Source organism: Lacerta agilis, chromosome 2 (assembly GCF_009819535.1).
Source record: "Lacerta agilis isolate rLacAgi1 chromosome 2, rLacAgi1.pri, whole genome shotgun sequence".
Lineage (NCBI taxonomy): Eukaryota > Metazoa > Chordata > Lepidosauria > Squamata > Lacertidae > Lacerta > Lacerta agilis.
The window spans coordinates 21,298,299-21,313,384 of NC_046313.1; the positions used below are offsets into that span (position 1 = coordinate 21,298,299).

The 15,086-nt window shown below is 40.1% G+C and overlaps 1 protein-coding gene across 1 annotated transcript in view; it reads left to right on the forward strand.

Moving 5' to 3' along the window:
• Positions 1-15,086, forward strand: part of CEP112 (centrosomal protein 112) — a 203,614-nt gene that overhangs the window by 177,730 nt on the left and 10,798 nt on the right. The window contains 1 exon segment of the mRNA XM_033138892.1: positions 5,985-6,074. Coding sequence (XP_032994783.1) covers positions 5,985-6,074 — 90 coding nt within the window.

Consider the following 15,086-nt stretch of genomic DNA (forward strand, 5'->3'; position numbering starts at 1 on the left):
ATGGCTGTGAAGCTAAGTAATGCCACTAGATAGTATCATTAACTTTCTTTTAGCCCCATTTGCCTTGCAGTTCTATTGAAAAAGGAAAATGTTGTTCTGGGCTTCTTGATAGATGGTTAGGAAGCAAATATAAACATCTATATTTTTCATTGTTTTTGCAGACCTCACAGTAGGTCTAAGTAGTTAAACCTCTCCCTTCAAAGTTATCTTAAAATGCTGTGGAGAGCTGTTTGGGTGGGTATATCTGTGATATTTATCAATATGGATCTATATCCAAAGAAGTATTGCTTGTGTTCAACCAATTTCTCCAAGTTTATATGTTAAGCACTCACAATGTTAGATCTTAGAATTCAGTCAAACCTTTTCACTTTTGCATTTCATACACAATTTGTGAAATTGTTACCAAGTAGATGTTTTAATGACTCCATATCAAAACTACTCTGGTGTCAAAACTATTCCCCTGTTTTTTGTTTGTTTTTAAGCATAGTTAATTGCCATATTGGTGAACAAAAAATCTGAAAAGTCAATCAGAATAATGCTTTCTCTACAACAGGCTTCCTCAACCTTGCCCCTCCATATGTTTTGAGACTACAGTTCCCATCATCCCTAACCACTGGTCCTGCTAGCTAGAGATCATGGGAGTTGTAGTCCCAAAACATCTGGAGGGCTGAGGTTGAGGAAGCTGCTCTACAACATTGTAAGAAAGATTTGGGAGGTATTCTGAAGGAAAACAAGGCATTTAGGTGCATATCAGTGAAGATGCTGATGGGAAACTCCCTTGCCCACAAGTGTCAGAACTCCTCTTAATAATCTTCCAGTAATAGTATCTGGGAAACTGGCACAGGGACAGTGAGACCACAAGAAGCATGTAGCAAAATCATTATTTGTACCTGGTTTTAATTCAAATGTTGTAGCCATGCATGGAAGCTTCTAAAATTTTGCTTCTACGTGGTAACTGCTCCACAGGAAAGCCATAGCATTTATAAGTGGGTCAGTTTAATTAAGTAGGGAATCTCATGCCAATGCCAGCTGCTAGAAACACACAGCTCCAAATAAACCTAGTTGATCTCCATGGTTAGCAGTTTACAAATAATGTAACTTCATGTTGAGTGATTAACCATATGTTGTGGTAAAAATTAAATAAATTCTGAGAGTTACTTTTGGCATCATTGTTTGCAAACAGAACATGGTTAATGAACAGAACCAATGGCTCCATGCATGTGAAAGTACAGTCGAACCTCGGTTCTCTAACGGCTTAGTTGTTGAACAAATCGGCTCCCGAACGCCGAAAACCTGGAAGCAAGTGTTTGGGTTTTGAACGTTTTTCAGAAGCCAAACGTCTGACACGGCTCCTGCAGCCAATCGGAAGCTGTCCCTCGGTTTTCGAGCAGTTTTGGGAGTCGAACAGACTTCTGGAACGGATTAAGTTCGAGAACCAAGGTTACACTGTATTGTTCTCAGCCTTGCTCTGCATCACAGTTTATCTCTTTAAGTGAAGACTGGATTCCTTGATAGTGGTAGGTCATAGGATCATCAATGAGAAAGTTGCATGGATGCTCTTTTCCAACAAAACCATTTCCCTCTGTATACTCACAAGAAAAAAATCAAAGAGCCACCCCACCACAGATGCAGAATCCCTTGCCAGTTTTGACCTTGGTGATAGTATTATAACTGTAAGGCATTGTTCTATCCTGTATTTAATAATAAAGTATTAGGTGCAAGAGAAAATGTAATAAATCAAAGGTTTATCATTTATCTTGTTTCCCCCCACTTATATCAATATATCAAAGTGATTGTGCCTTTTTCCATAACTCTATAGTGCACTCACATTGTTACCGGAGTAGAGCTTATCTCATTTACATTTTTAAGTGCCTTTCAAAGTATGGAATATCTGTGCTAGAAAGCAAAACATTGCACTTCCTTGTTCTCTGGCCAATACAAAGCACATCCAAGGTCAGGTATGGTGTAAACCTTCAACAGCAAACATATTTGCTTGTCATTTGAAAGCCAACTTGGCTGAAATAAAAAGCTATCTTTATAGCAGTGGTGCAAGTCATCTCTGCAGCTGAGAGAATCAGATTAATACTTGTTCCTTGCACAGTGTAACTTTTAGTCATTATTTATCCCTTGAGGATAACACATCAGTCACTTTCATAATTCCATGGTGCTGGTATCATTCCATCAGAGTTTATTTTTAACCTACACTGTATGGTCCATCCACACTATTCATTAAACAGGAATCTGTAGGCTCTGGGTTTTAGAGGTTTAAACCTGAATGGTGTTTTTTTCGGGGGGGGGGGGGAATGCCTAGTGTATTATTGAGCAGTTGAAACTAGTGCAGTAAGCTTTTTTGCTGAATCATGACTTCTGAACCTTAATTCTACATTTAATTTTCAAAAGATGCTATATTGTGTTTCCAGAAAAAAGCTGCCAAGTGCTGCTTATTACATTTTTAAATGTGTCCTGCTTGAAGAAAGGAAGGCTAGTATATTAACTACAGCAGAGGGCATGCAGGTTTCTGGATTAATATCCACAGCCAGAATCTCTCACTTGAATATAGAGTATTTCCCCAGCCCATTAACTTGAATTGCTTGCAAAATGTGATGCATCCAATAGTCTTTATTAAGAATCTGATTTATAAAGATATCTGGTCTTTAGTGATAGGATTAGGTCTTTAGCGATGGAAACTGTGAATGACATACTTTCCCAAACTGGAGAAAAATTGACCAGATTGTAGGTAGTGCATCTTTATTCTGGGGCAGAATTGATGTACCAGATTAATTTACATCTTTCAGGTGTCTTCTAGTGTCTGTCAAATTGCTCTTCTTTTAATAAAATGCACTCCTTTCTTTCATGTATGGAATAAATTTCTTAGCTACCTGTGACCTTAAAGAGACCAGATAAGAAGGGCAGCTGCCTTCCTTTTTCAAATGCGAAGCTACTGCATGTGAAGTAGCACCCTATTTTCTGAAGACCAATGTACCATCTATATATTTGCTTGCATTCTATGAGTTTGGATGCCTCTCGAGATATCGTCACCAAACTTGGCATGGGATTCCCAAGGTGGGGTCGGTGGTCGTTGTTGATGTTTGAACACTGGCTGCCATTTTGAATTGAATCAGAATTTGCCAATAAATTGACATGTCAACAGACTGCGTAAAAATTCTTCTGTCAGTTGTTAAACCATAGGTGTCCTCATTTGTGAATTGTGATATTATTTTGAAGTTGTATTTTAATATGGACATTATTAACAAAATGACTGCATGAAGCTTCTTGTCAAATCTGAACTATTCTCTGGGCAAATTAAAATAAGAATGCACAAAAACTTCTTTCTGTATAGTTAAAGTACACTTTTCCTGCTGATACTTGCCATAGCTTTTAATTCCCAGTTCTACTTTTGGCACATCTCTTAGCAGTCTTAATTCCCATAATCCAGATCACAACGCACCACTGGAAGAGCAACAACGATGCCAAATGTTACACCATGCCACCATTTAGAAGTCCCAGGAAGTTGGAATGTAAAGTTCATTCCTTTCCCATTTACGCATATTATCTTTTTAGAATGATAATGATCCCAGGGGATAGTCGGAAGGCATATGATGGGGCAACTTTGATGGAGTTAAGCATAGTCAGCCTGATGTCATAGTTGCATCAGACCTGTAATATGTGTAACTTGTGGCAATTAATTTCAAACAAGTTTGAAGCCCATTCTTTACTCCATAATTTAGCTTTTTGGAAGCACTTGGTAGTGGGTGGAGGAACGAAAAGCACACAGATAATTAAAAAGTCCAGATGCTGTAATTTGTATACTGTCAATTACTGATACAGTGTCATACTGCTGTTGAAAAGTAGGAGCATGTATGAATTTGGCGGACCCAGAACTTCAGAAGAGCATGGTACAACAACTGAGCTTTTTCACCTCATTGCCCAATGTAATGAAAGGGATGTGGCAATATAAAGGGACAAAAGACGGCATTACAGACCTTTCTTTTAACTCCCCTAACCTTGGTTCCCTTGGCAGCAAATGTTGCAACATGTGTTTTATGGTGGACTTCCATTATGGCACGCTGTGTATGTATGTAATGTATAACAATATGGAATTGTTAACATCTGAAGCTCTCTTGGTGTCGATTAAGGTTTTTGGCATCATAATATGTTAAAGCTTTACAGCATTAATGCTTTCAAGTTAACTCTTGGAATCACTTCAGAACAATTATGCAAGGGCTATCAGAAGTATTTCTCTTATCTTATCTGGACAGCCATTTTATCCTGTAAAAGATTTAAGCCTACTCTGCTCTGTTAATTGTCTAAGAGTTAGAAAGGGGATGATGTTAGATCTTTGTACTGCAAGTTATTTTAGTTGCTTCCAGTAGGATTAAAAGTTTTGCTCATTGAGAAGGAAGTGTTAATGTGCCACAAGCACTCAAATGAATCACGTCCTATGTTTTCTAGTTTATCCAGTCTACATTTTTTTAGTGGGCAATGAGATAGAATTCAGAGATAGTGGTGTTCAGAGGTTTAAGTCCAATTCAAAGAGGATATGCAGTTCATTGCAAACTGCACATTCATTGGAAATTCCACATTCTATTATTAATCTCAGGGGGCAGCATTCAGAGTTGCACATCCATAGAAAGATTTCTCTTTGTGCAACAGAATTTTCCTCCATCTCCTCCCCTGGTGTGCCCCCTAAATCTGGTGGGGGGAGCGTGCCCTCCCAACCCTCAGGAGCAAATCTGGGGAATAGAGGGAAGGAAAGTCTCGCTGTGTATTGCACACAGCTATCTAACTGGATATGGAACATGAGTGGCGCTGTGGCTTAAACCACTGTGCCACTTGGGCCTGCCGATCGAAAGGTTGGCGGTTTGAATCCCCGCGACAGGGTGAGCTCCCGTTGTTCGGTCCCAGCTCCTGTCAACCTAGCAGTTCGAAAGCACACAGTGCAAGTAGATAAATAGATGCCACCCCGGTGGGAAGGTAAACGGCCTTTCCATGCACTGCTCTGTTCCGCCAGAAGCGGCTTAGTCATGCTGGCCACATGACACGGGAAAACTGTCTGCGGAAGCAGACAAACGCTGGCTCCCTCGGCCTTTAAAGCGAGATGAGCGCCGCAACCCCAGAGTCGTTCGCAACTGAACTTAATTGTCAGCGGTCCCTTTACCCTTTACCTTTTATCTAACTGAAAGCTTCCCACAATCTATTATCAAAGACACATTTCGCTCTTGCATCTGAAAAAGATTGTTTACTTTGAAAACCCAGAATCCACTTTCTATCTAGTCAGACCATTTCTCCAACTAGCTCAGTATTTTCCATACAGACTGGTAGGAGTTCTCAGGGGTTTCTGATAGAAATATTCTCCTAGAAATATTCAGCCTTAGAGACTGAACCCAGGACCTTCTGCACACAAGGCATGTGCCTAAGTGTTGAACTTCTGGCTCTTGTTATACTGGATTGTTGGGGAGAGCCTACCTTTTGTGTGTGAGAGAGTTGATGTTCTTTGTGTGCCTTCTGACTGGAGGGAGGCAAACCCAGAGCAAGACCCCTGCAGAGAACCAACTTTGTGCATATGGAATGAATGCTTAAACTAGAAGCAACTGAAGGAACTTATAATACAGCTGATGAAGACATGGAACAGAATTGACCATTCCACTCCCCACAGGGAAATGAGACCAGGTCAGAGCAGCGGATCATACAAATGAGCAATGAGCAGCCTCCTTTGCAGGCTCCTGGAAGCCTGTTGTTGTTCCCATGACTTACCAGCAGTCCTAAAGGACACTAGTGTGCCTTGATTTAACAAATACAACTGCTATCAATGCTGCTGTAGAAAGGAATTAATGAAAAGAAAGCTAATGGAGGCCACCACTCTGTTTGTCATTGAGGAATGCAGAAGACACATGAGTTAAGCTTTCAGATGTTGCATTCATTCCATTTTGTTTCTTTCTGATCTTAAGAATGTTCATATCTGCTTTGTTTTGATATTATTTCAGGGCTTGCAGGATGAAATTGAAACCTACTGCAATCAGGTTCGCTCTGTTCAAAAGAAGTTACAGCACAGAGATCTGGAGACACAGGAACAGGTAAAATGTTGTTGCTTGATAGATTTCTGCCCTTGGGCAGGGAGACTGTAAGTATACTGGAAAACAATTTCTTGCTTGAAGACACAACCACATTTTTGGCTGAATTTTCAGTGTGCTTTATATTTGTTTTTGTTCATAGAAAAAGAATTAAACTGTCTGTACCCTGGGGACAGGTTTTTATGTAGTTTTGTCTCTTTCAACCCAGTATTTCAGCTACCTTATGCTGTCAAATGATACATATTTATTTGTAAACGGCAATACTATTTGTAATATATGTTTTTAGGTATTTATTCAGGTGGGCAATTTAACCATCTTCAGAAAAGCTATACAGGCGGCAAACATTTCGCACAGGGCTTCTGTTCCTGGCCCCCATGCGTATTGGCAGAGCATGTATAAGCGCAGCCAACCCCCTTATGCCCCCATTACTCCCCCATTCTGCATACCTCCAGGTCCAAAAGGATCCACGCGTTGGTGATTGTGCATCAGTTGGATGTGCCTAAAATGGTTGGTGCCTGTACATACCAAATAAAACTTTTAAGTAGAGATAAAATCATATTTACTGTATGACATGCCCTTGTCCTCTTCTCTTGTACATTAAGTGTTTCTTCAAATGAGACATGTTATATTCAGGTGTAGTGTTCAATCATGATTTAGCGTTACAAGGATCAACAGGTGAGAGGCCTTCCCTTCCTTGATGCATGGGGGAAAGAAGTTTAAAGCTTATGACCATCAGCTTTGAACAAAAACTCACAGAAGTTTTAAACTCTTTTCTGGGAAGTGGGAAGTGGGGAAGTGGAAAGGCAACATTCAAGTCTAAACACATGCTGAATAAATAGGAGTGAGTATGACTTGGGAATGCCAAAGGTAAGTACTGGAACACTGCTTTTCACCCACCCACCCCCACACACATCCTACTCCTGATGAAGTGACTTGTGAGTTTCAAGTGCTATAGATAGATAGATAGATAGATAGATAGATGAAAAACAAAAGGTTTATTTAAAGGGCCATATGAAATACCATCCTGAGCTTTTAAGGCTACAGTTGTACTGTGCACACTTACCAGGGGGAGAAAGACATTGAATTTAGACATCTGATTAGACATGTAGAATTGGGTAACCCAAGAAATACTGCAGTGTAAAAGAGAATAAAGAAATACTTATTCTTAGAGCCATGGTATTTAGCCATGGATCCTTTGCTTGTTATGAGGATTAAAAAGTTTCTTTCTTTACAAACCCACATGTAAAGTTTTCAGATTTTGGTCCAATGCCAAAATATTTGCTGTTCATTCTTAACTCTGTATACTTTGCATAGTAATATTTCAAGAACAGTTATCAGATAATCTGAAAGATTCTTTTTCCATGAGTAATGCTGTGGCTGTTTGCATATTTAAAAGAGAGAAAATGTTTTCCGAGGGAGCGGTTCATTGTTTGATGAAATTAAACAACTTTCTGATTCCTGATTTTTATACTTTCATGTTTAACATTCATTACCTTCTACTTCATATAGTCTATTATCCTTGCATTTTGTACAGCAAGGGGGCTAGAATTATGTGGGGTTTAAAGTATCAAACTAGGACTGGAGAGAACTTGGTTCAAATACCCATTCAGCTGTGTAGTGGTCACTACTTCTCAACGTAACCTATCTCAGTAAGTTAACATGATAATATGATGGGATGGTACAAAGTGCTATATAAAGTATAAAGATGCTACAGGGAACCAGGCAGAGGGCCTTCTCGGTAGGGGCACCCGCCCTGTGGGACGCCCTCCCTTCAGATGTCAAAGAGATAAACAACTACCTGCCATTTAGAAGACATCTGAAGGCAGCTCTGTTTAGGGAAGTTTTTAATGTGTGACATTTTAATGTATTTTTAATCTTTGTTGGAAGCCGCCCAGAGTGGCTGAGCAACAATTATTATTATTATTATTATTATTATTATTATTATTATTATTATTATTATTATTATTAAAGTTGTATGCCACCCTGAGATCCTTGGAGAAAGAACAGGATGAAGGGTAGTAGATAATAAATCCTAGGTGTCCTTTAACAGTTGCCAAAAATTCTGCCAAGACTTTAATTTTTATGCAGTCTTCCCATTTTCCCATTCCGTTCATCTTTCTGATCTTTATCTGCTACCTATAACTCATAATTCCTTCTGTCATTCTTGGTTATACATAAATGTCCACACGTTTTTCTAACAAATGGGAGTTAAGTAGCGGTGCTGATAATAAGGTTATATGCATGTGGAACAAATGAGAAGTTGCTGTGATGTGTTCCAATGGATTGTGCCCAGCTTCTTTTAAAAATCATTGGCTTTGTAGGTTTTGCTGTGGTTGACTGGGGAGGGTGTAGGTTGGCTGCCATTGACAATCCAATCTACTCTTTCTTGGAGCAGTTCACAACATTCTGCAAATGGGTTGAACTGCATGTGAACAGTCATGTGATACCCACAAACCCATTGTGTTCTACTCCAACTCATGGTAGATTCACTGAAACTAATGGGCCTAAGCCAGTCGCGTCTATTAGTGTTAATGGGTCTGCTCTGAGTAAGACTTGGCACTGGATACAACCCATTTTCTCCATGCTCTGTCCTGGAGGGGAATAGGTACACTGGTCAACAGCTCACTGGGTGTACTGCCAGCACACTATTGTTTCCTATGTACAGTGGTACCTTGGGTTACAGACACTTCAGGTTACAGCAGGGGTCACCAAACTAAGGCCCGGGGGCCGGATGCGGCCCAATCTCCTTCTAAATGCGGCCCGTGGAGGGTCTGGGAATCAGCATGTTTTTACATGAGTAGAATGTGTCCTTTTATTTAAAATGCATCTCTGGGTTATTTGTGGGGCATAGGAATTCGTTCATATTTTTTTTCAAAATATAGTCCGGCCCCCCACAAGGTCTGAGGGACAGTGGACCAGCCCATGGCTGAAAAAAGTTTGCTGACCCCTGGGTTACAGACTCCACTAACCCAGAAATAGTACCTCGGGTTAAGAACTTTGCTTCAGGAGAACAGAAATCGCGCTGCAGCAGCAGCAGCAGGAGGCCCCATTAACTAAAATGGTGCTTCAGGTTAAGAACTGTTTCAGGTTAAGAACAGAGCTCCAGAATGAATTAAGTTCTTAACCTGAGGTACCACTGTATATCTACATGCCACCTAATTGGTCAGTAAATCAGCAGATGTAAAAAGTGTTCCTTAATACCATGACAAATACTTTGTATGTTCAGCAGAGGAGAATAAAAACAAAAATGGGGATTTGAAACAAATTTTGGGAGAGATGCTCTTCTTTTAGCTGCTTTCTCCCTCCCTACTATAGTTTCTAATTGCTGATTCACATAATGCATCACTGGAGAGTTCATCTGATGTCTATACACAGCTAAAAATATACATACAGCAGGATGGTATGGGAATAAGTTGAATAATCCTGAAATGGTAGAATGGACTGTACCACTACAGGGGGAGTATTACATTTCTCTCTCTCTCTCTCTCTCTCTCTCTCTCACACACACACACACACACACACAGAGAGAGAGAGAGAGAGAGAGAGAGAGAGAGAGAGAGAATGATAATTAACCATGATAATTAAAGCACATCCTTAGTACTTTCCCCCCTAAGTGTACCAAATATTGTTGTCTTGATAACACATTTTCTAAAGGTTCATAATTTGCCTTGGCACAATTACAAAAGGCAATTTCCTGGGCCTTTACGAGTCTGTTTTGAGTGAGAGAAATGCAGGTTTAAATGGCTGCTGTTTTTCATTAAAAGGAAAACTCTTGTGTTTTGATTCTATAACAAACAAATGAATGAGACATGAAAAAAATTGTTGTGTTTTTAATTAAAAACACAAGACTGTTTCTCATTATTTCCTGTTGGGTGGTATCTTGGTTCTTTATGTTTGCCTTGTTTTTAGATGAGGCAACTCTCTAACTTTGTGCTCATGTCTCACAAGTTCACTAGAGGGCAAACTACACATTACTCTTCAGCCATGTGTAATGATGGCTCTGTCGCCCCCTTCAGTGCTGCAGAGTAAGTCCAGAACGCAGGTGGGGTTAGAAGCATTCGTGAGGGAGGGCTTCTCTGATGCCAATCACCCCTGCTAGGAAGAATACACCATTAGTGCTTCATTACACAGACATGGCTATATTGTATTGTGCCTTTTTTTCTTCAGATGAATGCACTTTTGCTTGGTCTTCATCTTAGCAGCATGCAAGGCATTAGCTTTCCCCATTGTGCCTGTGAGAAATATTTTAAAACTCTGTTAAATTTAATAGAATGCACCCCTTTTAAAAAAGGCAGTATTGCTAAGCAAAATTACCAGACCTAAATGAGGCTTTTGTAACTAGAAACTGAAGGAAAGTTTGACAGCTAAAACTTTTGACAGACACTGGTCAAAAAGGGATCTCTGCCTGAATGTACACAATCGCTAAGATCTCCCTTCTATAGCTCCACCTTTATATCTCTGGAGACATATAATCTAGCACAAGTCCCCAAAGCATCTTAAATAGAAGATAATTTGTCCCAAACTGAAAATAGAATATAAATAATTTGTGAATGTTATTAAAAGAATATGGATAAGTTCCGCTATAATTTCCACACACTTTAATATTTATTTTGAATTAAATTCAAACACAAGAAAATAGAGGCTTGAATATGTTGTTGTCTAGAAATAGAGTGAAGTCTGTTTAGAAAATACTGATTCCATTTCATTCCAAAGTGCAAAATGAAAACAGAAGTGATAATTGCAAGAGAAATATGATTCAATGGCACATTGAGTTTGCCAGTTGAATGTTTATTATTCTAACTTAAGTTATTTTTTTTAACCATTGGGTGTTTACAGTCTTCAGCCTAACTTGTCTGTGTCTATTCCAATTAAATAAATGTGTTCTCACACAACTGTGCTGCATCATTTGAAAAATTTGGTTGCTAATCATAGAGAACATTTGCCAAATCTTCTTATTAAAGGAAACTTGATTGATCGCAGGTTATGGATATAAGTCTAATCATCATGCTTATGTTATAATGGATCTTCTTGCTGCCTGTTTTAATGGTTTAGATAGTAGGTATCAAATTTCTCTGAGACATTCTATCCTTAACTTGTCGGTTGCTCTCAAGATTGGTATTGTCAGGTGCTAGAGGGCTCAGACTTTATCATCTCTGGATGAAGAGCTGGTTTAAACTTTAGAGACTGCGGAAACAGCCCAATTGACTGAAATTATATGAAGGGAAAATGGGGAAGGGGACTGTTAACATCGATATCACTAATGGATAAGTGGACACCATGCATTGTCCATTAGATGAACACTGTGATTCTGTATTACTGGGTAGAACTTGTTTCTGTAACAACTCTATATAAGTGACAGATAAAGGAAAGTAGAACCTTAAGTTGACTATCCAAATTTTGCTATCCACCACCATCCCATTTCCAGACCAAGTCAAGGACAGATGACAACTTGAGACAGCCCCATGGTCATGGAGGCCATGAAGTCCTGAGTCAGAACATGGATGTTGAAATCAACCAGAGCTATCATTCTTAATTCCTCCAGCACACTCCTGAGATTACTTCCACCAGCTCAGTCAGAGAAGCTACTGGGCAACAGGGTGGATGGTAAACCAGCAACAGCCCTCCCTAGCAGCTCTGTAGCTACTGGGGGGCTTTCTGGGTTTTTTTTGCCCTGGGTGAAGCCTCCAGAGGGGCACAATTGAGGCTCCCAACCTGTGTGTGCACACACACACAAATGCGCATGGAGGGGTTGCCAAACTAGGTCTTTGGCCAATCACCAGGTGCAGGCCCTCACAGCCAGCTTCAAGATAGGGGTTTCCTGGTGATGGAGATGGAAGTTGATGGATCTCAGCTACTCTCCACTCCCATACTGGCCCTTGCAAACTATCTTGGTGTTGCTCACATGTATCTGAGTAAGCACAGTGCACTCACCCAAGTCTCAGAAATACACACCCAGATCAGCACCCAGGATGAGTGAGGTCTTGTTGTGTACTGCTCCCTGGTGTTAAGCAACAGCACACAGAGACTAGTGGTTTGCTAAGTGTCTTTGTAACAACAAGGACAATTTGATTTCACAATATGCAACGAATATATATAGCAGAATCACCAAACACAGGAAATGAGGGCTAGGATCATTTTCTAAGCCCTTTTTTTAGTCCTTTTATCTAAGTGGAAAGATACCAAAGTGGATAGAGTTCTTGTACAAGCAGAACATTGCCAAAGAGGCCAACACAGGTAAATGGTAGCTACAAAGAAGTGAACCTTGATAATCAGGCACAGTCTCAGAAAAGTACAAAGGTGAGCGTGCAGCTGCTGTGGCAAAGAACAGATAGTTAACATGATTTGAGTAGCTGGAAATAGGAAGTGGAAAGAGGGGATAAGGGAGATAGAAAAGGCAGGTAAACAAAGTTGAAAGGCACTGAGTAAACTTGCTTAAAAGGAAGAGGGTGAAATTTTGATAAGAATATTAAGCGGCTGTGCCAGTGTTCCAGCACTGATGAGATGTTCTGCAATTTCAGTTATTTATTTTCCCTATTAGGGAAGGACACGTTGGAAGATACAGCTTTTCTTTTTTACACAATAAATCATCTTGCAGCACCATAGAAACAACTGAAGGATTTGTCTCCTTTCATGGGGCAGAATTATTTGCAATAGTTTACAATGGGGCTGCCTGGGCTGGGCAATCCAGTAAAGAAAAAATACGGTAATGGAAACACAAATGCAAAAATAGGCATCCGTAGACAAGAAGTGTGATAGTTTCCTGATAGTTCTTCATCCAGAACCATATTTTGGCTATCTAATGAAGTAGTGCTGAATTTCTCAACCTATGGGAGGAAAGCCTCATACACAGAGGAGACAAATATTCTATTGTTAACCAGCAATATCTTTGCAGCGCTGATTTGCTGCAGGGTACATTAGCAAAAGAACTGAAGTGTAGGAAGCAGGGTTGTCGTCGTTTTTACAATCAAGCAATATATAAACTGTGTGGAATAAATATCGAGAAAAAGCAAGGATCTCTCCCCCTACATTAGTTGCATAAACGCTGCAAGGCAGACTGTAAATTCCAAGCTGGTACCAACTACTTCTGGTAATAATGACTATTTGGTGGTGGCGTGTTTTAAAGTTAATGTATGCAGCCCTACCCAAAGCTTGCACAACACGACTTCAGCCATAGCAAAAGTGGACAATCAGTAATGTCTTAGGCAGGAACAAAAGATTAAGTATGAAGTACTGTAAATGCAGAAACAGTAACTAAGCTATTAACTGATATTAATATGTATCTAAATAACCAAATCTGCTACATACAAAGTATGGGAGCTATGTAGGATTTTCTCTTTTTTTGTAGTGGAATGGGAAGGAGGCCAGGATTCTATGGTACTTGCAGCTGGTTGGGACATAATTTATTCTCCAACAGGCCACTTCTTAAAATTATACTTTGATCCTAAAACATTTTACTGGGCTTTATTTCAATCCTGTTTTAATTGAGCCAAAAAACAGTGTATGACTTTTATTGGTTATAATTCTGAGCCACCATTTCACTCTCAAGTTTACTTGCTTGTCGGTTCTTCTCCAATGAAGCCTCAGTTTTCCTACAGTGACCAGCCAAGGATTTTCTATGGCGTCTCTGCTTCTTTTGACCTTGAGCAAGTAATGTATCTTGACTTTAGGTTCCCATGTATATAGATGGAAATTATATTGGTTGACAAGGGTTATAGTGTATGATTAAGAATATAATTAGGAATTTTTCTGGTTTTTATTTTAGTGAATGCCTATTTTAAATTCTCTGCAACTGTGGAATTTTAGCTGAAATTGTTAGACCCCCAGCTGTACCCTGTGAGAAGCAGTGAAGAACAGTATGGTGTGTCTGTCTGAAAGCAGTGAAGAACAGTATGGTGTGTCTGTCTGAAGGCGAGAGCTAAATTGATACCTTGTCCTTTTGAAAGCACGTCAAAGTGCAAGTAGATAAATAGGTTCCGCTCTGGTGGGAAGGTAAACGGTGTTTCGGTGTGCTGCTCTGGTTCACCAGAAGTGGCTTAGTCATGCTGGCCACATGACCCAGAAGCTGTACGCCGGCTCGCTCGGCCAATAAAGCAAGATGAGCGCCACAACCCCAGAGTCATCCGCGACTGGACCTAATGGTCGGGGGTCCCTTTACCTTTTCCAAGAAGGGGGCTTATAACATGAGAGAATAAGTAATTTCTCAATACCACCTAATTCCAGAAAATTGCAAATCATTTAGCAAAGTACTCTACTCAGCACTTTATAAGATCTGGCCTTAGCGTTGTGGAGCAATTTTAAGTTGTAAATGATGACCCAGAAGGTATCAGAACTTTCTCAGAAGATAAACTACGTATGTGAAAAAGAAATCTAGCTGTTGATATTTTCCTTCAAACTTATTTACGAAGTCAGTTGTAGGATCTTGATAAATCAGAAATCCAGGATAAGATAAAGGTAAAGGACCCCTGGACAGTTAAGTCCAGTCAAAATTGACTATGGGGTGCAGCACTCATCACTGCTTTCAGGCCGAGAGAGCTGGCGTTTGTCCACAGACAGCTTTTCCAGGTCATCTGGCCAGCATGTCTAAACTGCTTCTGGCACAATGGGACACCGTGACGAGTGCCAGAGCGCATGGAAACACTGTTTACCTTCCTGCTGCAGCGGTACCTATTTATCTACTCACACTGGTGTGCTTTCGAACTGCTAGGTTGGCAGGAACTGGGACAAAGCAACAGGAGCTCACCACGCTGTGAAGATTCAAACTGCTGACCTGGCGATCAGCAAACCCAAGACCACAGTGCCACCCAAGTATTTTTGCAAATGATGCCTCATATGTAGAAGTGTCTGGGAGGAAATGAGATTTTTGTGTGTGAGAGAGAGACATTAGGAATTATTATTAACTGGCCCTGGATAATAATACTGAGAAAGAATTGGGTCATGTTCTGTTCACAAGTCAGGAACCTGTGAGCCCTCCATATGCTGTTGGATTCCCAACTCCCATCTGCTCCACCTAGCATG